This window comes from Manacus candei, unplaced genomic scaffold (assembly GCF_025592945.1).
Source record: "Manacus candei isolate 608988 ecotype Guabito, Panama unplaced genomic scaffold, ASM2559294v1 h1tg000028l, whole genome shotgun sequence".
NCBI lineage: Eukaryota > Metazoa > Chordata > Aves > Passeriformes > Pipridae > Manacus > Manacus candei.
The window spans coordinates 20,209,722-20,233,136 of NW_026138076.1; the positions used below are offsets into that span (position 1 = coordinate 20,209,722).

The 23,415-nt window shown below is 39.1% G+C and overlaps 1 protein-coding gene across 5 annotated transcripts in view; it reads right to left on the reverse strand.

The window, feature by feature from the left end:
• GALNT7 (polypeptide N-acetylgalactosaminyltransferase 7) overlaps window positions 1-23,415 on the reverse strand; it is an 83,333-nt gene that overhangs the window by 44,342 nt on the left and 15,576 nt on the right. For 4 of the 5 annotated variants that reach the window (XM_051790178.1, XM_051790179.1, XM_051790180.1 and 1 more), the window contains exon 2: window positions 3,909-4,363. In XM_051790178.1, coding sequence (XP_051646138.1) covers window positions 3,909-4,363 — 455 coding nt within the window. Of the gene's footprint in view, window positions 1-3,908; window positions 4,364-6,797; window positions 10,183-23,415 lie in introns of those variants that run through there. The other variant, XM_051790177.1, reaches the window with a different exon arrangement.

Consider the following 23,415-nt stretch of genomic DNA (forward strand, 5'->3'; position numbering starts at 1 on the left):
GCAATTTTTGGCTCAAGTGTTCCAGCCCACTGATTGCCAGGAATGAAGCTTATCCATTCTTGTATGTTTTCTCACTAGTATATGTTATTGGCCAGAGCTAGAGATAAGGTTGTCAACAAGAACAATCACTAGTTAGACCCAGTATAGATGGATTTTTTAAATTCAATTTTATTTTAAACTTCTCTAGACAAGTGGATCATTATGCAGGGTAAACAACTAAGTTCTTGTTATTCCTAGCTAGAATTCTCTGAAGTTATCTCTTCAGACTTTTTTTTTTTGAGAGGACACACCTTGTTACCCCACAGCATCTATCCTCAGACCCAGGTCCATTTTTTATTTCTCTAGCATGGTGTGTTTATCTTGGATCCAAAGTAGCCCAGAAACTTTATCACTCTAGTTTTACTTCAGCTCTACCTCTGTGGAGACTTCTGATTACAAAAAAAATAGTCCAGGGAGCAATCAAATTAATATCCTTCTTCCCGAAACATTAGTTTTATCACAGGTCTGCTAGGAAGCAGGTACAACATGTAAAATCCAATATAAATGACTGCTCTTAAAAGGCTGCCACCTACCAGGACGATAAAAATAGATCCAAAAAAGGTAAAAATCACCGAGTTTTAAGAAAAAGTTTTCTTCCAGCTACTGTACAGATGTTTTGACAGGGCCTGCTAAGCCTGCTCTACTTCTTTGCAACACAAAATAAGGTGGCAAACAGGTTCACCTAAACCCTGTTTATGTCTCCCCTGGCCCTCCTACAGGATGCTGAAAAGGCTGCAGTGAGATGAGCCATCTTTGGAAGTTTCCACACTGACTTTTTTATATCCCCATATATTTTTGCTTTTGTTTAACCAAACTTATGACTTTCTGTATGTCAACAGAAGTGCTGGGCTTCAACGTTGAAATATACTGGTTAAAATCTATAAGCCAAGAGTATATGGTACTGGCAAAACAGAAATATTCTGATGTACCTGACAAAAAATTTCAACACACCGTCCAGCATTATTCCTGTCTACAGCACACAGCAAGGGTTAAGGCTTTTTACAGCAGCTGAAACAGCCAAGAATCACCAGCAAAATTCCTACTGAATCAATAAAGGCAGATAGCAAATCATCTTGATAACATGTCAGACTACAAAGTCAAATCTAAACAGAGAAGAATTGAATCCCCCTTTATTGTCATTTCTTCCCTCTTCCCCCTCCAGCAGGGACAAGCCCTAAGGCTACAAGACTTTTAAGCTGGGAGAGACAACTCTTGTAGCACTATTTCACTTGCTAGCAGAGCCTGGGAAAGCATTTGACATACTTCACTGAACAAACCTGATGCATAGGGTGACGCTTAAAAATTCTGATGCTTGAAGGAAGAGAGGGTGAGGTGAGGTCTGCCTGTCTACGAACAAATAACCTGGTCTTTACCAGAAAGATCTTCCTCAATTAGAAATGCCAATATAGCATTAACTATAAAAATATTACTATATTGCTCTTTGGTAGGATTAAACTGAATTTGACCAGACTTATTAACCACAAAGGCTTCTACTCTTTTTAAGCAGATCAGTGGGAGGAAAATAAATGGTGCATCCAATAGGCAATGTGCTACCTTTTGCTGCATTTCTTGCTCATCTTGGGGGATATGCTAGAGAGTGAGGATGTGGATACCTAAAATCATATATCAATATCAGTCAATCTCGCTTGCTTCCCCTCTCTTCTGCTGTTCCCAGGAGACACATGGAAGCTATATACCTTTAACTTATTTAAGGCAATTGCAACCATCCCAAGTATTCAATAAATAAAATTATATCTAAAAGATGCCTTTTGTTCCCATGGTTTTTTCATGCTGTTTTGTTTACTTGCTTAGAACATTAAATAATAAAACATAACTTTGATTTGAGCTACTGGCTTTGACCTCCGAGAAGACTTATCTGCAACTGTGCTTGAAGGAAACTGTTTCTGAGATTCATCTTTCCATAGCTGTCCCTCCTCTTCCCCAAAGTATTTAATCATCTTTGGGAATTTCTATTTATTAATGTCCTTCAGAACAGAAGTAAAGACAAATTCTGAGATTATGCCAAAAATACTTCAGGAAGCTACAGGTGTGGAACTATTTGGCAGATACATATCTTCTCTGATGCCCTTCACCTTGGGTAAAAATTGAGGGGAGGGAATACTTGAGTTCTGCTGCCAAAGATATGGCAACTAGCCTGGGCAGAGTCAGCCCAGTCCCACCCACACATGACACGCTGCTGTACTTCCAGAGTGGAGGGCAGGAGGGGAGAGTGCTTCCACCTCCTCCCCTTCTCTCTCTAAGGAAGGCAGGGCCAAAGCCGTGTTCCGCTAAAATGAACTCCTGGCAACAGCAGACAGCAAGCCCCCCTGCTCAGTTAATCACAACACTTGATGGGGAAATGCTTTTTCTTTGAGTTTCCTTAGTCCTGTTGCCTCCTACAAAAGGGATCCCAGTGGTTGCAAATGCCTCAGCAGAAGCAGCAGTGTCTAGGGAATAACCTCCTAAAAAGAAAATGCTGACCTACACAGGTTAGCCAGATCATTTCTTCCTCTTCAGAAAAATCTCTTCAGAGGACCAACTGCTGACCACAGCAAAGAAAGAAAAACAAAGAGAACACCCAGGACAGCTGGCACTTCATTGCCACCAGTAGCAGACAGGCACAGTCCTCTCCTCTGACTGCCAGCAAGTGGAAACCTTTAGTAAGTCATCTGAGGAACACAGCACTAAGGAAGGGAAATGCTGTGCTCGGTGTACTTCATTTGCTTTCAGTGAGCACACACCAGGTAGTAAATTCAAGCAGCTGTCCATGCATGGGTATGAGTCAGACGCGCAGCTGGCCAGTTCTCTCCTGCCCTGAAACGGAAAAAACACCCACCACAAAAGGCCAGAGCAGAGGCCCAGTAACCAGAGAGTGACCAGCTAAACAGATCAGCTATCACAGCTGGAAACACAAGCCCAGAGCTTGGCACCCAGTCCAGGGATCAGCATCGATCCATTGCTAGAGATGAGGGGGAAGTGAAAATTGCAAAGTACTTAATTTCATATCTAAATTCATACACCCTCCACAAAACCCCAACCAAAAAAACAGACTAAAAAATGCCTTACCAATCAATCAGTTAGCTCAGAGACCTGTCCTTAGCTGATATTTAAGAAGGAAAATTATATCAAATGCAGATTAGCCTAAGAGTAAAACTGGCTCCAACATATATCAAAGGTCAGAACAAACTGTGTAAACCTGTTACTAATCATTGAGCAAATGTTAGTAAACTATGAGAATTTTCCCACAACAAAGTAGACACCCAGCAAGTAAAAAAATATTTTGTCTAAGTTTGCTTCCTTCTTTATGACAAATGCTGTGAGAAACTACTAGAAGACTACTCCAACTATCACTATGGCAGATCTATATTTCTGTTACTGCAGGTAATTAGAGCAGTGTTATTTAAAGAGAACAGTATTTCTTTGTTTCTGTTCTCTCTTTATTTATTTATTTACATTTAATTTTAAAAACATTGGGGTAAACCAAAACTGAATAAACTAACTAGAATGGGAATGCCTAATAAAGGCAATCCTTCTTTCTTAAAAACAAATCTTAAATTATAGATTAAGGAAAGATACGACAATGAAGACTGTGGCTAGACACGGAACATGCAAATACATGCAATTAGACACTAAAACAAATTACTTCAGAGATAAATCACTGTAGATTAACTCTTCATGAAAGGAATCATTGCAACAGCATTAAGAAGAATATATGGAAACATTTGGTATAGTACAGTACTCTTGCCTGTCAGTACAAGAAGCCTTAAGTATTTGGCCTAATAAATAATATTATTTTAAGCATCAATTAAGATATATGGAAAGAAAATAACATAAAAACAGAACTACAAGAAAACAAAAGGTTTGCTTACTCTTCTTGACGCAAGTCATTAACGCTCCGATCTAGTGAGATCATATCACTTGCCACCATATTGAACCCAAACTCTTTAATGCTGGCTTGAATGGATTCTTTGTAATCTGGTCCTAAAACATATGGCTTTGCTTCCTCTCCAGGGCCACCAACAACTCCGTGAGGCTCAGGCTCTTTGGGTTCAAAATTACCAAGGACTCCAGGTCGTAAAACAGGATCTGGGTATACAAATGTCTGAGGTTTAAATGTGAGATACTGCCTCTGGATGATGTTCTGCTGTTTGTTATCACCACCATGATGATTTAGTTCATTTTTGGCCTTATTTTTCCTTCGAATGGATTCCAAGTCCACTTCCACACCTTCAACATGAGGCCAAGGTACCACGGGTTTGAACTTCTCATTTCCTAGTCCATGGTCTCCTTTGTTTGGCATGGGTCTGTTGTCTTCTTTGTCATCCTATATACACACACAGAGAAACAGCAGACCATATGAATTGATGACCCTTTATTTACATCCAGTAGTTAATGCACTGAGAGTTGGCACTAAATATATGTTAAGCAAGAGGAGAGAAACCTGTGTTGAGAGGCTCAATGAACACGTTTTACTAAAGCTACTGACTGCTGGAGAACATCACTAGCTGTTGTCCACACTTACCTTGGTGCACTGATCCTGGAAATCAATTAATGCCCAAAGCATTTCCAAAGACCAAATACCCGTGCAGGACATGTTAACTTGAATGTGGTTTTCAAGTTGCACACCAAAGTGATGTGCAGGGTGCACTGACAGAGCATTTTATGAAGGAAAAGGTAGTATGGAGGCAAACAATGCCACAGTCCAGAGCATGGCATTCTTGGGCCCACTCTTGGACACTGGGTGTTTCTGAGGTATGCCTGCTGGTGGCTCAGATCTGTATAAGGTCTCAGTGGTTGCTAGATATAGCCTCAAGATGCTCCTGTACTGGGAAAAAGATCTTTGACTACATGCAGTCTGGCACACATCTGTGGCAGCTGTGAGCCACATATAATCCCCACCCTTCACACTCCACATCTCCCCACCCAACTTGCTCCCACCAAGCATTACTCCCTCTGCTACAACCGCAGTGCAACAGAAATGAGATTCCTACCTGAGGAGGCAGTGCTGGGGCTGAAGAGAGCTGCCACAGGCACCGGCAGCTTGTTTGAAACAAGCCTCCTTGTTTGAAACAATTTTACAGCACTCCTCCCTGTCTCCCCATTTGATATTTTCAGTGATTAGTGAGGTTGATGGGGTTAGAACAAGGCTGAGTGATTTTGGAAGAAACTAGACAGAAAAGCTCTGAAGTGTCTGAGTGTGAAGTCTCCAGAGTGCAACAGCCCCACCCACAAATGCACTCCAAAACCCAGTTATTGCTTTTTCCAATACTACTGTCCAAGATGATGAAGGCAAACATCGCTGAAAGTTCAGATTTCCTGCTCACATTATTTATTTGTAAGCAGGACAAATGTTACTGAAACCTGCAGGAATCAACACACATATTTTAGCAATTTCTCACTATCTATTCATAAATACAGAATCAGACAAAAAATTGAGATCAGAAGGATGCCACCTACTTAAACCTGCTGAAGGCAGGTTCACAGTTATATGCAATTTCTGAGAGGTTTGTCCAGTCATACCCTGAAAACACTCAGTTTCTCTGGACAACCTGTTCCAGTTACTTGACCCAGCTCACAGTGAAGGTACTTTTCCTCACAACTTGGTAGAAGTTTCTCATGTTGCATCTTACGGTGATTGCCTCTTGTCCTTTCTGTCTGCACCTGTCAGAAGGTTTTATTTCCATTTTCTCTGTAACCTCACTTTTCAGGGGGAAAAGATGCAATTAGATTACCCATTAGACTTTTCTCTGGCCAAATGCAGTCTCCTTAGCAGGTCTTTTCCAGGTCCTCTGCACGTGTTAACATCTCCCCTGAGCTTGGGCAGTGTGGGAGGAGAAGCCAAACACAGTGCTCCAGACAGCTAAGCTCTTTCTAGCGTATCCATCCATTATGCACTCTGCCTTTACTGAGACAAGGGCACAATGCTGACTCATGTCCGTGTTTAACAAAACTACACAATACTTAACACTACATCACAGTACTTTCCTGTGCATCATTCTGCATAAAAAAATCTTCAGAAATTAAGAAGAAAACCAGTATATTTCTAGGATAACAGTGGGAGTCAGGCTCCAATTCAAAATAAAATTTATTCAAGAAACTTCCTGAGCGCTCTGCTTGTTATAGGTTAAACAGGGAAGACATATAACATGGAAAAGTGTTACATTATTCTTTTCTTACATCAACATTTTTTGAGGAACTCAAAAGCCAGAGTGAAAAAAGGGAAGTATAAGGGCATGTGAAAAGGTACATTTTTCAAGGAAGTAGAAGGCTGCCATGGATCTAAATAAAGCCCTGAGAGGACTTTGAAGAGAGCATAATCTAACACCCTAGAAATCAAAAGGAAGGCTTTGCCACTACTGTCAGAACACTGCTGAGCTCTCAGCTCTTACCAACTGAAATCTTAACCCCATCTGAGTGGAGAAGCAGCTACAGAAGCCAAAAAAAATGGTGGGCATCATCAGGAAGGATGCTAAAGAGCATTTTGACTACATAAAATTTTGAAGCATTCATGTATTCAGTAATATGTAGTTCTGGTCTCCATATCTCCATATCTAAAAGGAATTTGAGAAGGTACAGAGAAGGGTAACCAGAATGAAGGAGAAGGTAGATAGGTATCTAGAGATGAAAGACTAGAAAGGCATTTGGCCTTTCATCTCTAAGGCTCTGCAATTTGGAGATGTGATGGCTGAGGGGCATACAACAGAAGTTTAAAAAATCATGAAGGTGATGGATAAATTCAATGGAAATCCACTGTTTACCTTGATGGATGACAGGTCCATAGGGAGATGTAAAAGCGCTGGGCAGGGAAGTACCTTCTAAAAACTCGAATTAAATATCCATGGATACTGGAAGCATCCAAAGGGAAGGCAGCACAGAAAGAAGACAGGTTTACACACTGCCATTCTCAGTAAGCGCCCTGGATCATTAGTCCCCATCAGGTAGGAATTTCTTAATCCTCTGGTCTGTGTGGAATTTAATAGCCTTTCATTTCATTTCCACTACCTATAAAACAGTTATGAGCTTTCACTTAGCCAATTCTTCGACTGAAACATAACATTTCTGAAAGAAATTTGTTTATTTTCCTGCCGTCAGAACTATGACTTATCCATTATTACATTTAGCCTCATTATAACTGTTATGCACAATTTGCATTATTTTGCATTTATTTGTAGTTCCCTTCTACACACTAAATATATTCCGCATTAGTAGGCATAGGAAAGTATTTCATAAACTAAGAAAATTATACACAAACACATAGGCACACTCATTCACCCCATTCCTCCAATTTTTATGCACTGAGGACAAACAAGATAGAAGGCATCTGTTGTGGGTTAATTCCTGCAAGCAGCTCAGCATGACACAGCTGCTTACTCCTCCCTCCCCATGCCTGGACATGAATCTAAAACATGGCATCATATGGGATGCTATGAAGAAAATTAACTTCCTCTCAGCATTTTATGGGATTAAAAAAAAAAGGGAAAAAAGAAGAGAAACTAGCAGTGTTTAAGTGCATAGTGCAGACCACAACTCCTGGAGGTTATTCATTCCTCCAGAGATAACTGAGACAAAGGTTTTCCAAATACTGTGTGGAAAAGAAGCAAAGTCAAACCACAATCAAAGCACTCCTCTGGCCATCATATAAGCCACAATGCCTTAGTTAGGAACTTCTAGAGCTTCTTCTCTCTTTTATGAATTATTACTCTACACTCCTTTAAAAAAAAAATTAATGACATATCAAAAATCTGAAGTAATTTTTATTAAGTGTTGTTCACTGATTATGGGTTTGGCTTAGGTGAAAGTATTAAACCTAAAGATTCATACAACAAGAGCCAAACTGGAAGGTGCGCACATAAAAAAAAAACAACCCCCCCCCAAAAAAAACAAACCCCAAAAACCTTTCTAAAGTGGAAAAACAAGATGGTCTGAAAGTTATTTTAAAAACTTCAGAAGAGTTAATAATAGCAAGGTGGAGGGGTTGGAAGAAGTAAGCACAACTCTGCACTTCTAGGTTGTCCAAAAACTGTGAATTCTCTCACATCTGAAGACAAACAACAACAATAAAATCTCATTACATATTTATAAAAAGGACACATAATGTGGAAAAAAGTTGTCTTTTTCTATAGAGATCATTGTCTTTTTCTATAGGGCTGAAGCTAGAACTTGCTGTGAGCTTTCTAGCTACAGTTTGGTGCATGCTTCTTTATTTTTTAGATGTTCTTTTCCCTCCTAAGGGAATTATGTCTCAGTCACTGCAATAGGTGTTTCCAAAACAGTGAGATGATATAAATACTGTCACTACCTGACTTGGAAAAAAAAAAAAAAGGGTTATTCAGTGTCACTTTATTTTGCAAATTAGGTGCCTTTTTGCGGAAGACAAGAATGCAGTTAAACGTATAGGAAACATAACTGTTTTCCTTTGGAAACATGCTTATAAATTACACCAAGTAAAAGGAAAAACTGGGAGAGGACTTAATAGAGCTGTGAGATCAGTCAGCTGGTAGGAGGGTTGGAGTTGTAGCTGGCAATAAAACTGCAAATGTGAAAGTTGTGTAATCTGCTTTTCTTCAGTCAACTAGTTCAACACTGGCAACTCCCTAAAACTTTGTGAAATAATGTCTGAATACAAATTTATGTTAGAAAAGTGGATTTGCTTGATTTCTAAAATGAAAGATTATCATACTGAAAAAAGGTTGCTAATTAAAAGCAATGACTACAAAAGCAATTTCCTCATCTAGAAAAAAATCAGTGATACAAAAAAAAATTAAAAGGGAAATAATTAAGTAGAATCCAGCAGCATTCTCATTACCCAGGGATGCAAAACGAAATTAAAAAAACCTTACATTCTTAGAGTATACATGTTCCTATCCAGTTCAATAAAGACAGATACTGCTCATTGCAATATCCTGGTGTTCCTCATGAAAAAACTATGAAAACTGATACAGTTTAATATCCAGTCATCTTTTACCTTTCTTACCTCTTGGCTGAATCTACACTTCCGCAACTACCATGATACACAAGTATAATGTGTGTTCTTATATCATAAGGAAGGGTTCAAGGACTTTTAACTGAGGACAAATTAATGGCATTCAGAGCTCACCTGATCCCTCTATGCAAAAAAGGAGCATTTTTAATAGCACTTCTGTCACAGGTACTCTGATACAGACCCACACAACTATCACTTTAGTAAGGATCTCAACATATTTAAAGTATTTTGCTTTGTTTGCATCAACTTAATGCAGTTGACCAAAGTTTATTGGAAGAAAAAAGTCACTTCAGAGAAATGATGCAGAGTCTAGTGTTTTCAATTATTTCACTAAACAAGAGGGGGTTGTTTTGACTTATTCAGTTACCTTGGTAGGGGGGGGAAAAAGAGAAGAAAAAAGGACTACAAGTTGGATTCACAGATTTCATTATTGACTAGACTCATGCTGAGAAGATACTAAAATAATGCCTGTTCTCAGCCAAGCTTCTGGCATGATTCTGCTCTACCAGTTAATGAGAGAGACGAAAAAACCCAGCATGTAGTATATTTTTGTTTGCTTTGAATCATTATGTGTGAGTCTTACATACCAGGTTATAGTGCAGGGCATAGATAGAATAAATAAAGTCTCACACTGCATTACCTAGTCTTGCAAATATTTTTGCACTGCAGCGTAGAAAGACTCCACAACACTCTTATGAGCAAAAAAAGGATAACTTTTCAGTATATAGGATGAAATACAGACAAAAGGGAAAATCAACACATCCAACAATGTATTTCTGAATAGATTTCACTCTAGATATCCACTAACCCCAGAATAAATAAAATAAGCAATAATTCCCACAACACAGTTGTCTGACTATCAAAGGGATCCATTCCATAAGATTGCACACCTTCCACTTTCACCCCTGCCATGGTAGCCTCCATCCAAGCAATTAGAAATTCCACCTACTGCAAGACCAGCTGCAGACAGAGAAAACAAAACCAAGAGCACACACAAATGAAAAAACCTATCTTCTCAAACAAGGATAAAAATCTATGGCACAACTAGCATCATTTCGGAAAATACATAAATAGTTATAAAGTCTTTTCAAACATTACAACTTTTTGCACTAAAAAAGTCTGTTTTAAGTTCCACATGCAATACTGCCTCTAAGACATATTAGGCAAAACCTTCCATCAAACAATATCATCACAAGACAACCATATTGACTCAAATTAGGACTGAAGTTGGATCATGAGAATTTATCCAGCTTGTTATTTCTTGCCTTTTTTCTCTCAGGTCCCAAGTAGCTCCCTGAAAGAGTTTTGCAAGGAACAGCAATAAGCTGCTAGTCATCAGCAGTAAAATCCCCTTCCCCCCCATTCCTTATGTCTTATCTGATAAGGCAGAACAGGGCAATCACTAGTACATACACTTCTACAGTACAGAAGTTACTGAGTTTTCAATAGATACCAGCAGACCACAGTCATTGATATTCACTCAGCCCATTGAGAAAAAAAAAATAAAGCAGCAGTCCCTTTGAGCCAAGGTAAAACAACTCAGGGGATTAAGATCAACAATTTTATTCTATCTTATGGTTGACATTTCTGAGATTTGAGAGCACTGCTTATGGAAAAGTAAGTGGCATGTTCAAAAATAGGAAGGGCATGTAATAAAGGAGAGGAACTGTTTATAAATATGTCAATTTGGCAACAGCTCAATGTTCTGCTATAATGAAGGAGTTAAAAAGAATTTAGCATTCAAGTTTTGAGTGACTTGCAATAATCTACTTGAGTCTCTGTATCACTGATTCCAAATAATGGGTAAAAACAACTTGTTATCTAGTAATGAGTCTAAAAACTAACAATATTCACTAACATCTGAGGTCATCTCTGCTGGTGTTTGAACCTGTGAGTTCAAGTAAGACACTGAGGAAGATAAGGCTCAGTTCTTCAACTTTATTTTATGCTTTACATGGTTGCTCCAAGAGTTCTCTTGGCAAAAAGAGGCTCTTCCTGTCTTCTTGGATACCATCTACTTTGTCGCAGCAGAAGCATTCATCTAGGACAGTGACTTTAGGGCTAATGCTGCATACTGCCACGGTCTGCAGCCAACATTTCAAAGGTCATTGCATACAAAGTTGTATGAGGCTATGGAAGCCCTCGGGTAACAAATCTTATGGAAGAAGGAAGAATACTTATTTTCAGTGGAAATAACCTGATTGCCCAATTATTTGCCTAACAGAGGGGAACATAACTAATCCCAAGTTTTACCTGTTTACCGCACAGTACCTTGTTTAAAGATACGTATCCACATTTGGATGTCAGTATGATACCCATCTAAGCATCCCTTTTAGATGAAATTGTTCTGTTGTGATATTATCTTTCACTTGCAAGCTAATGATACTTCTGTCATCCTCTTTGGCCTTGCTCTGCGTGTATCACTTAAAATTCCTGCAGGGTAATGCAATCCTGTCCCAAGTGCTCTGTCGATGTGCACTGCTTTACCCCCTGTCCTTGCTCCTCACTCCCTTTTCCCATGACACATCCCCTCCATAACTTTCTGCTATATATGTCTCTCCTGGAGTATGGATTTTCTATAAATGCATTGGTCACACTCATATGCATCTGGTCCAGACTGACCAAGTTCCTTTGGGAAGTTCAGTTACCTTCATCAAAAGCAGAGACCACCAGGAGACCTGGTCAGAGTGCTTTGTGCCAGACTCAGTCTCTTACAGAGCATGCCATTGGCCACCCAAAACCTGTAAACTTCTCTCTCTCTATCACCCTCAGGGAGATTTAAGATTTATGGTAACCCTGTACCTTACCTATCTTACAGGGTGCCTCTTTAGGAGAGGTGCAGCACTTCTTGAATTCCTGTGCGACAAGTAGTTTCACAATTAGCCTATGCCTGACTGAAAACAAGTAAAAATAAAGACACTGAGTGCTTCAGAACAAATAGCTGTAACAAATAGCAGTCTTACTGTCCTTGCTTTCACCAGCACTCAATGCTTGGGGAATACTGAACCAGCTCTTAAACCTACCAGACCGCCTTCCTTGTTGCCTGAGATTCAGCTCTTACTCAGCTTTTTACATCCTTCCACTCCTGCTGCTGTCATACTGCCCCTGGTCCCATCTGCAGTTCAATAGTCATGGTGTGTCAAAGAAGCCTTGACAGAGATCCACTTCACTCAAAGCCTCCACTTAAGAGATGCCCAAGAACACCTTTGTGGAGTTAACTACAAGCAATCATAGAATCATAGAATGGCTTGGGTTGGAAGGGATCTTGAAGTTCATCTAGTTCCAACCCCCCTGCCACCTGCAACTAGACCAGGTTGCTTAGAGCCATATCCAACCTGGCCTTGAACACTACCAGGGCTGGGACATCCTCAACTTCCCTGGGCAACCTGTTCCAGTGCCTCACCACCTTCACAATAAAGATTTTTTTTCCTAATATCTAACCTAACCCTACTCTCTTTGTACCTCTCAGTATACCTCTCCTTATGGCTCTGGAGAGTACCATGTAATCTGGGGTAGTAATTAATGAAATCTAAAACAGAAAGACTCAGATAAATACCTGAATAAACTGATAGTAAAGAAATCTCTGCTTGATTTTGTAACTTAAGGCTACTTCCAAAGCAGGCAAAATAGTCTGTTATCATTAAGATTACAATCACTTTCAAGTAACACAAGTATTCTTAAACTGAATCATAAATTAAGCTGCTGCATTACCTAAGGGGATGTATTTTAGTCGCTCCCATGTTCTAGAAATGTAAACATGTTGGCACTAGTAGCCTGTGCAATAAAAAGAACAAAAAAATATATCTGCAGCTGCTTGCTGCAGAATAACAGAAAAGTTGTTAAAGGACCCTTGATAAGACAGAAGTATGATCCAAAGCCTCTGAAATCCTCTCCTTACAGACAGCACACCAAAGATGACAGAAAGACTTTTAAACTCAGAATAGCAAGAATCAATTAAAAGTTTATCACAACTAGGCCAATCAACATTTTCAGTAGAAGAAAGCCAAAGTGATCATAGAACCATAGAATGGTTGAGGTTGGAAGGAACCTCAAAGATCATCTAGTGCCAACCCCCTTGCCATAGGCAGGGACACTTTCCACTAGACTAGGTTGCTCAAAGCCCTACCCAACCTGGCCTTGATCAAGTGGAACAGAACATAAATAAAAGAGCATAAAAGCAAGCATATACCCTACACACTGCATCTTTTCAGGTGTTTTTGCCCCTTGAATTAAGTGGCTTCCTCAGTTGCATCAGAGTGCAATTCATCTGCTCTCCAGGGAATCAGAGACCACAAGAGACCACACACTTTCCCTGCCTGCACTGATCCTGGCCCTGTCGTCTTGACACAAATTGAGAAAAGCCAAATACTGTACAACACACAAGGTAAGTCGGTTTAGGTTAAGCACTTAAGACTGATCTAATCAACCACCAGCTGAGCCACTGACTGTAGAATAGTCTGCCATCAACTGCTTTTCAAATGTCCAAATGTTCCTTCTTTCTCTGCACAACAGATAGATTATTACGTGATGCAGCCTACATTGTAATTACCGTGTGTTTAGCATTGTATTTCAACTACAAACTTCTGTAGAGTATCATCCACATTAAGTCATTCTTAAACAGAGACTGCAGTGACTCAGACCTCCAAGCCAACAAAAAAGCACCTGTTCATTATATTTACCCTCAATTGCACCATATGGGTTACTATACTACAGATGAGACTCCAAATAAATTTAAAAAAAAAATCTAATTTTTATGCCAGTTGACTCATTCCATGGTAAACACAGCCATTTAACATATTTTATTGTAATTTAGTTGTTCAGAATTCTGTTATGGTAACTGTCAAGTCCCATGAAGAGGCCAAGGAGCACCAAGCCCTGGGGCAGTTTTTCTACTGTGGGACCAGGGAGAAAATCTGTCCCAGGTAAGCAAAGCCCATCAGACCCTGAACCCTGTCTTACCAAAATAAAGCTTAGTTTCTTATCTAGTTTTGAGAGGAGAGACATTAGGAACCCAATCACTTTCAGTTTTCCTTCTTTTCCTGACGTAACTCTCCACCCCAAGTCTTAGGGGATGTAAAGTGGTATCTACTTACAGAAAGGCCAACACTTATTGCCCAGAAAGCTAAACCTTGTTTTCTCTTAAGAAACATAATGAAAATAATTCTTTTTCAACTTCCCAACCTGGAGGATACAGAATCACAGGATGAACTAGGTTGGAAAAGACCTCTGAGGTCATCAAGTCCAACCTTTGACCTAACACCACCACTAGACAATGGCACTAAGTGCCACATCCAGTCTCTTCTTAAACACCTCCAGGGACAGTGACACCATCACCTCTCTGGGCAGCCCATTCCAATGTCCAATAACTCTCTCTGTAAAGAACTTCTTCCTAATGTCTAACCTAAACCTCCTCTGGGGCAGCTTAAGATTGTTGCCCTCTTGTCCTACTGCTGGTTGCCTGGGAGAAGAAACGGACGCCCACCTGGCTACAACCTCCTTTCAGGGAGCTGTAGAGAGTGATGAGGTCTCCCCTGAGCCTCCTCCTCTCCAGCCTAAACAATCCCAGCCCTCTCAGCCTCTCCTCATAGGACCTGTGCTCCTAAGAGGTTCAGCAAGGTGACTTGTTCCTTAAGTTAATGTGCCAGCAGCGGTAGATATCACAGGAAGAGCAAAGCAGTAGATGAATGGATGCATTTATAAACAAAAAGCACATGAAACTGGCTTCTAAGGACAGTCAACCCCAGAACAACATTTAAGCAGATGATAGCTGTGGGATGTCTCCAAATGCTCAGAATTCTGGTGGTTCTAATTGATATCAACATCTCTCATTTCTGAAAACACTTACTACAATTTTTGCTCAAATGCAATCTTCCATTCTCTTTTTAATTTTTCTCAAATTTGCATTGTTTGCAGTTCTGATGAAGATGATGCCATTGCTTACCCTATTTTAAAATGGCAGAAGGTGGAGGCAAGAAATTTTTCCAACTCTTTCTTCCAGGCAAAAGCTGAATAGCAGGAAATCTCTTTTGAAAAATGGACTGCAGAAATGGATGGTAGAAAATGCAGGATTTTTCTATCCTTCTCCCTCCTGCAAGTGATCAGGAGTACCACATTTGCACATGGCTATGTGGCTTGGAGTAATTCAATCAGATTTTGAAAACAATGCTTAATCAGAAGCATACTTGGGCAATAAGAAATTGCTTCATAATGCTTTGAATAACTAATACCTTACTGGCCATAATTAGAAAACTATACACAACTTTTCTCTCTAAAGTGATTTTACAAATGCATAACTGGAAAAATCATGAGTATTAAGGACAAAATGGACAATTGCTTATCACACCATCTCTATCAGAGCTGACTGCAAGATGCAAAAGGGCCTTCAGATTTCAGGCCTTCATGACTTGGAGTATTTGTTCCCCTCTTCACTAAAAAATACATTGATTTTTCATCTGACCTTTACTATCTTTCTCTACATTGCCCATTAGAGGCTAGCAGAAGAACAGATATTCTGTTAATAAAGTAGATTAGTAAAATGGTATTCACACAGTAAAGCAGATCCCATTTCTTAGAAGCTTAAATGACCTCCTCCCTTTGTAGAACCCCAAAGACTATGCAACTTTAACAATTAATAAAAATTAAGAGAAAATAAGCCTGAATACCTGAAAATAGTGTTGCGTTGAAGACTTATCAATATAGTATATGTTGATCCATGCAGTTTAACTATTTCTACAGTAGTATTCCACTACTGCCACATGCTTTGAAGTGCTTGGCAAACAATTCCTATAGTTTTTGCAATTAAATGGAAGATAAACAGAGAAAACAGACATGAGAATGAATTATTTCACTGCAATATTTCCATAATCCAGAACACCAATACCTCTATCACTCAGACCTTCTCTCTGGTAATTTCTCATTTCACTCCTGCACTCTGTGATCTTCAGCTGCACCACACCACCTTGTCTTCTCTGCCCTCTAATTGTTCTCATCCAGTCCTACACTTACACTCAAGGCATTGCTACAAATGCTAAGAACTTTATTCCACAGTCCTTCATAGTTCAGCAATAACAACCTATCTCCTTCACATCCCAGATATCGCTTTCATCTTTTTTCCTGGGAAGCTGTGCCCTCCAAGGTGAAAGACTTAAATCACAGCATCATTCAAGAGCTTCAGTACAAGATCTGTTCTTGTCACTACATTTCAACATTAAATGAAGCTTGTGACCTTTCTAGTTGAGTCATTGCTCCTTCCACATTCTGTTTCAGTCTAGGAATACCCTTCACTTCATGCATATGTTTGAATGAGATCTTAAAAATAGAACTCATGTTTATTCATATGGAAAGTAGATTCTTAAGAACTTCTAAGATATCCTCTGTCCAGCCTCATTTCCTTCCATGAAGGAAGAATTATTCTCCTTTTCCTGTGTAGTACCGGGTTACAAACTGGACTATGTGGGGAAAGGCTTTTCATTTTACTAAGACCAAGCCCGTTTTAGGAATGTTCTCTGCAGACTGAAGAAAAAAAAGATAAAGCTGGTTCTTTTGGATTTAAATCATCAAAATTTAAGAAATTGTGGTTTAAAATGTAGAGATAGGCAGGTAAAAAGAAGTACAGACTTCCAATTAAAAAAGTAAGGGACCAAAGAGTTATATCTTATAGTCCATAATTTTGCTATTGAAAATATCCAACTTCTATTATTTTTCATAAAAAACCTCAGAAAGAAACAAAAGCTATCATGAATCCTCATGTTATAAGTGGCTGAGGACAGCTTTTCTGGCCTCCAGGCATCAGCTATAAACATTGTACTGATTCAAGCGTACAGAGGAGCTTCATCCTTGTTTCTCAATCATGTAAGACAGATGGATATCTAAAATCCTGCATTTCTTCTAAATAACTCAGTGAGTAAATGACATTTACAATACAATAAATCCATCACTGATGTATATGTTTGATGAAGGGATGCAGGTTTCTGTGCTATAGCTTGTCTCCCTCAATTTTTAAAGACAGATGCGTCAATCTCATTTCATTTTCCTTGCTATTAAGAAGCAAACTGCATGATTAGATTTTCATTTATCTTGAAATATTGTCACCATTCTCAAGCTTTACAACAATCTATTTCTGTCCTTTTTTTTTAAATTGCATTTTAGAATTTGATCTACCCTACCATTTTGAAAGATTTTTCAATGGAACACCTGAAGCCAAAAGCTACATTGTATGCAAATTATACATACAGTCTAAAATCCATTTCTGCAAGTTTCATCTGAACTACCAAAAGCTTTCAGAAATTCAGAGTATCTGTGTAATTACCTTGTATACTACTTGACTAGATAAGAAAGGGGAAATAACTTGTGATAAATTGTGTTCTCTGTCCCACCTTTCCTTGACCCTTCATTCCTGCTCTTTTTACATAGGAGAATCTGTATGGTATTTGCCAATAAGTGAGTTATAGTCTATTGAACTGTTGAGGTAAGGTAAGTTCTTACCTGCATTAATATCAAAACCTAATTTATACCTTTGCTTTAGAAATCATATAATGTGTGAGCACAGCCAGATTATCTGCATCTTTTAGACAGCCAGCAATAATACTATAATATAATCCACAAACCTCTTCAAATGGACTCCGCTAAACTGGTCTGCTCTCCACCATGCTTCCAGATTTGCACTCTGCTCTGCACTCACCATGCAATATCTTTTATTTTGAGTATGGAAGCCACCATGGTCACCTTAAGACCACAGGACCCATCAGAGAGGCAAACATGCTGCATCTGACTTCAAGTAATGGATTGCCTTGACATTTAGTTTGTTAGTGCAGATGATCCATGGTGATGCCTCAATATAAACTTGAAGCAGCACAAGACTAATGATCAAAACATTATTCTTAAAGCCAACTTTGGGTATTGACATCCTACTGCCTTCTCTTAACAAGGCACTAAGGATCAGCTTCTAGCCCTGAACATCTTTTGAGGGACCTTCCTACATCTGTCAGATCCTGAAGACAGTTTTAACATGACGTTTGTGTTTCCAGCTCAGGTACACTATGGCCGGCATTTCTGATCACCTCTCTGGAGAAGATACAAATGAACATCATCCTGCCATGTGCACTGATTCCTCAGGAATGGGACTGTAGCATTCTACTGTTTAGAATAATGAGTGTACAACACACACAAAGAAAGATGCAGGAGGCTCCTTCTTGCTTGGAACAAATGGTAGTCAGCATTCTCATCACCAGGTCTCTGTCTGCAGGATACCCTCACCATCTAAACAGCATAGCAACAGGCATTTCTCTGAAGCACTGTAACCTTTTCAACAGATGTTCACTCCTTGTAAACATTTTTGTTATGAAATCAGAAGTCTTGGCAACTCAGATTCTCTACGTAAATACTGAGAATGGAATATTGGTTAAATATTGATCTTAAAATGACAGAGAGCCTCTCCTCAGGTTACACTTACCCCAGTAATGCTGTTTCCAGCTGAAGCAATTTCCACAAGCCCTAAGCCCATGCCTAGTGGGCTTCAAATAGGGCTGCTAATAACTGCATTTATGAAAAGTGTGCTTTTCATTTACTGCTTCTAACACAGAAGAGACATTAGCAAAGTCTACTTATGATCTATCCAATTCATTAAAGGAGTGTTTAAATCGGAACTCAGTTCGCTGAATCAGGACCTTTACGTGCTAGCCTTGCACTTTAACTTCTAACAAAGACAATTTTGTTACAGCCTGTCAGAAAACTCATTTCAAAAGCCCTCTGCAGTCCCTGAGAAAGACAGTCTATTGTCTCTAACACAAAAATCTGGCCAGCAGCTGGAGAAAGAAGAGTCAGTAAGGCAGTTCATAGTTTAGCCTCACTGGGGAAAGATAGCGCCTCCCAAGAGGAAAAGCTGCAAAAGAAGAAAGTTGCCAGTATTTCAGTTTCCCATGAAAGAGAAGCTACATACACAAACCATCAAATATCACAGAAGGATGAACTGGCAGATGTACAAGGACAGGACAGTAAACAATATAGAATTGCTTACTGTACATCAAAACAGAATCAGCAAAAGAAACCAAAATCCACAAGGATGATATTTTAATCAAAATACAAAATAAATTAAATCCACTGTGTTTTGTCACCATTCAATAACCTGCAAAACTATTATATTAAAAATTATAAGGAAACGCCAATAAAAGAGCCTATTCTGTAAGAAACAATACATTCCCATGCTTGTCAACCAAGCCAATATTATTGCTGTCATTAATCAGTCACCGTTTGGGATGTGGCGTTTGTTTTCTTTTCAAATGTTCTTGCACACAAGTGACAACAGCACAACGTAAGAGGTATATGCTCTGTTTGAAACTGTCATATGCAAGTTACACAAATCAGCATTTTTTTCAATACATTATCATCCGATGTAGACTTGGACAAATCTTGTAAATTAAGATAAAGAAAACCAGCCTGATTCCCTAACCTGCTAAACAGTTTCAGTAAACAATAAAAAAGTAAAACAAACAAACAAACAAACAATGCAAAAATTCCACCAAAAGCTGGAACTTTTGACATTTTGACTTACTTCCATTAAAAAAATATAACAGCTTTAAAGTAAGTTGCTACTCAGCTTTCAATGTTCAATAATTTCAACAGAACATGAACAGCATAACTCTATGCATCTCTTTAGCTGTTGCTTCAGACATAGTACTTGACCTGGAAACAGCATATATTCCTTTTGTTTAGTATAGCACTTACAGTTCTACAGTTCTTGACAGCAGGGCAACTGTAGATTTGTAAAGGATGTCAAATTTATAAAAGATGCAGCAAAAAAAAAATCACTTGCCCACTCTTCCTACTGAGTGAAGAGACTCAAAGTGAACTTCCCCATTCTATTTAAAAAGCATAGTCTGTAAGACTTCTGAATGTCAGTACTATGATGTATTACATGGACGTTTGCCCTCCCAAGATGTAGATATACAGCAAAACCTGAAGGGGATATTTTCCAGCTCTGCACTAAGGAGAACTATGGAACAGCAGAAATATGACTTACAAAATGCACCTAGTTCTTGCAGAAGATTTATGAAAACTGCATTTTTTAGCCACTGCAGATGAGCTGCCTTTAAGGTTTTGTTTTTGCTAATTTGGACTTAAACCTCTGTCTGATAAGTGCTGGATTTTTCAAGCTGGTGTTATAGAGTGGGATGAATACATTTCTACAGTCAGTTTACTTCTGTGCCACATATTTTTTGTCCTGTCTGTGTGCCAACACAAGCACCTTTACACCCGCACACTGAGCTTGATCAAGGACTCCCCACAGCCAGCTGGATTAGCAAGCCAAATGAATTTGGCATCCCTAAGTAGGGTGAACACCAGCGCCGAGGTAGTTCAAAACAGGAGCGGGGCGGAGGGAAAGCTGCTGGAAGCAAGGGGTAGCTGGAAAACACAGAGAGCCTAGTAGCAAAACACACAGAACACAGCTGCGTCCCCAGGTTGTCTACAACCATTACTTGTGCACAGGCATACAGCAGAGACACAAGGGCTGTGCAGCCCTGCTCCCCTCAGCAATGCCTAGCCATCCTCAGAGCCATCCTCAGAGCCCTCCTTAGCACCTCTGCGGGACTCCAGAGAGAACAAGTACGTGCAGCATGGCAGCACAGCAGCTGCTTGACTTGATAGGGTTTGCTTCTTTTGTACTTTAAAACAAAACAACACAATCCAACTACACCTTAACACTTGAGTCCACAGAAGGGTCAGAGGGCTGAAGCACCTCTCCTATGAAGACAGTCTGAGTGAGTTGAGGTTGTTCAGCCTGGAAAACAGAAGGCTTCGAGGTTGTCTTGGAGCAGCCTTCCAGTACCTAAAGGGGGCCTACAAGAGAGCTGGAGAGGGACTTTTTACAAGGGCATGTAGTAATAGGACAGAGGTGAATGGCTTTAAACTGAAAGAGGGTAGGTTTAGTTTAGATACTGGGAAGAAATTCTTTACCGTGAGGGTGGTGAGGCACTAGAACAGGTTGCCCAGAGAAGTTGTGGACGCCCCATCCCAGGAAGTGTTCAAGGTTGGGTTGGATGGGGCTTTGAGCAACCTGGTCTAGTGGAAAATGCCCATGGCAGGAGGGTTGGAGCAAGATGATTTTTAAAGTCACTTCAAATCCAAACCATTCCATGATTCTATGAATTAAACAAAACAAACAAACACCACAAAAAAACCACCAACCCGGAGTTCTTCTCTCTAAACATTTCTTCTCCCTTTGAGGAGACTGATTTGCTGTGCTGAGAAAGCAGAGACACAAAAGGTAGCACACTGATGTCCCTACTACATTTAGGGCCATACACTTGTGGTGTATTAAGAGGATCAAAAAAAAACAAAGTAGACTCGCCCAGTCATGTAGTTTACTGAGTCTCCACACCCAGATCCTGTATCAGAAATAATCCAAGTGGAAATAATCCAAGCAGGAAAAGCCCATAACAGTAAGACAGATAAATTATTTCAGGTGGCCTGGGTGATGGCAGCTGTTCCTCTTCCCCAGGAGCCCATGACTGCTCTCCCAGGGGTTCCTGTAGTGTTAATGGTAATGCAGGAACATGTTATGCTCTAAATAAAAACATGTTTCTGTTAAATATTCTTAGCAATATGAATGCCTCTTTCTTCTTTCAAACCAAAGCTACAAACCCAATATTATTTTCTCTCTTACTACAGCATTAAGGAGATGGCTGCATGTTCCTAAATTCATGGAGAAGAGGAAAGATGTGAGTAACCAGCAGTTGCCCTTCTCTAGGTGAGGGCACTTCTCCCTTTTCAGGAAAGCTCCAAGTCTCAATAGAGTTCTCATTAAAAAATATATGGAACTAGTGACTTTCCAGAGCATTATAATTTGAACATGTATTTCTAGGTCTCCTTTCCTTAGAAAACACACCAAAATATCAGGCAGAACTCCCTTCCACATAAGTATTTTCTCACTCTTGTATTCAATCTTTTATGCCACTACAGCTAAATAAAAAGGGTATTAGGGAATGTGCCAGTCTAGTGTTGGCATGTCTTCAGTCTAAAAATAAAATAAAATGAGTTAAGAAACCAAAATTTTAAAAGCAAATATATTAAGGTAAAGGAAGATCATAGAGGTTAACATTCATCGGGATAAAACCAGCACTGGTTATAAAATTTTTGAGTTGCCATAACTGGTCTTTTTCATGCAGTTTAAAGTTTCTTTGAGTGCAATAGCCAATGCAGTATAAAACCAGATAAGGAACAATTTAAGGTCTGACAAAATTAACAACTGCAATACAGGGCAGAAAACAGACTTCCTACAGGAAAGTTGTTGGGTTTTGGTGTTAGACTATGAATAGATCTCCTAAATATATACTGCTGAAAAGTTTCCATTTGTAAAGCCAAAGTGACTTACAGAACATCAGCTACATACAACTACATACACAGATATTTAGTGGGTTCAGCTATAAGACATTGATTCTGTATCTGAAACCTTAATTTCCTCATCAGTAAAACAGGGCTTGAAAAGAAATGTCCATGTATTTTAGTAAACATGTAAAAAAATACAATGCTCTGCAATAAAGAAATCTCAGGTTGGAGAATAAAAAAAGGAAGATGATAAAATACAATGACTTTGATATGCAAAAGCATTCTTGCCAGTGAACATTTTAAGGCATCAGAGTCAAGATTATTCACTTAAGCTAATAAAATATATTTTTAAAGCATCGGCTTAAAAACTATAATGAATTCTGCAACATAATGCCTTTGGTAACATTAAGTAGTACATTATGGTTGTTAGATAAGCCAAATTATAGATAAAATTATGTCCATTTCTTAGAAATTAACAGCTGTGAAGCCATTCCTGAAAATTATGAAAATTATGATTGCTGGGACTGCAAACAGTATTTTGACCAGTTATCAGTACAGAATAAATTCTTTCAAATATCGTACAAGATAAAACCTGTTCAATTTGCCTCTCCTTTGCAGCAATGCTAACTGGCCAAGTCTATCACTTGGTGCTTAGTCTAACACTGGTGCTTAGTGTTAAAGGTTGTGAAGACTTCTTTGATCATAGACATGAATTTTAGAGTTTAAAATGAAACTTTTCTTTTTTTCCCCTCATAAAAGCCTTAGCATTTTATATACCGTGACAAACTTGTTGGAAGATAGATTGTCCAAGCTATTACAAGGGATAAAATCAAGAGTAGTCTGACCATTTACTTCTAGATATCCATATCACTTAATACATTACTACAATGCAAGAAAACTCTGAAGCTGTTGAACAGTGGGTCGTGAGAATATGCCTAATTAACTCCCCAGATTCCCACAAAGAATGAACAACGGAAAAAAAAATGGTCAGGAAGAAAAAACAGATTAAGTGAGGTATTCATCCTTCAGCTGAGGATGAGATTTGAATAAGAACCTGAAATAACCAAGAT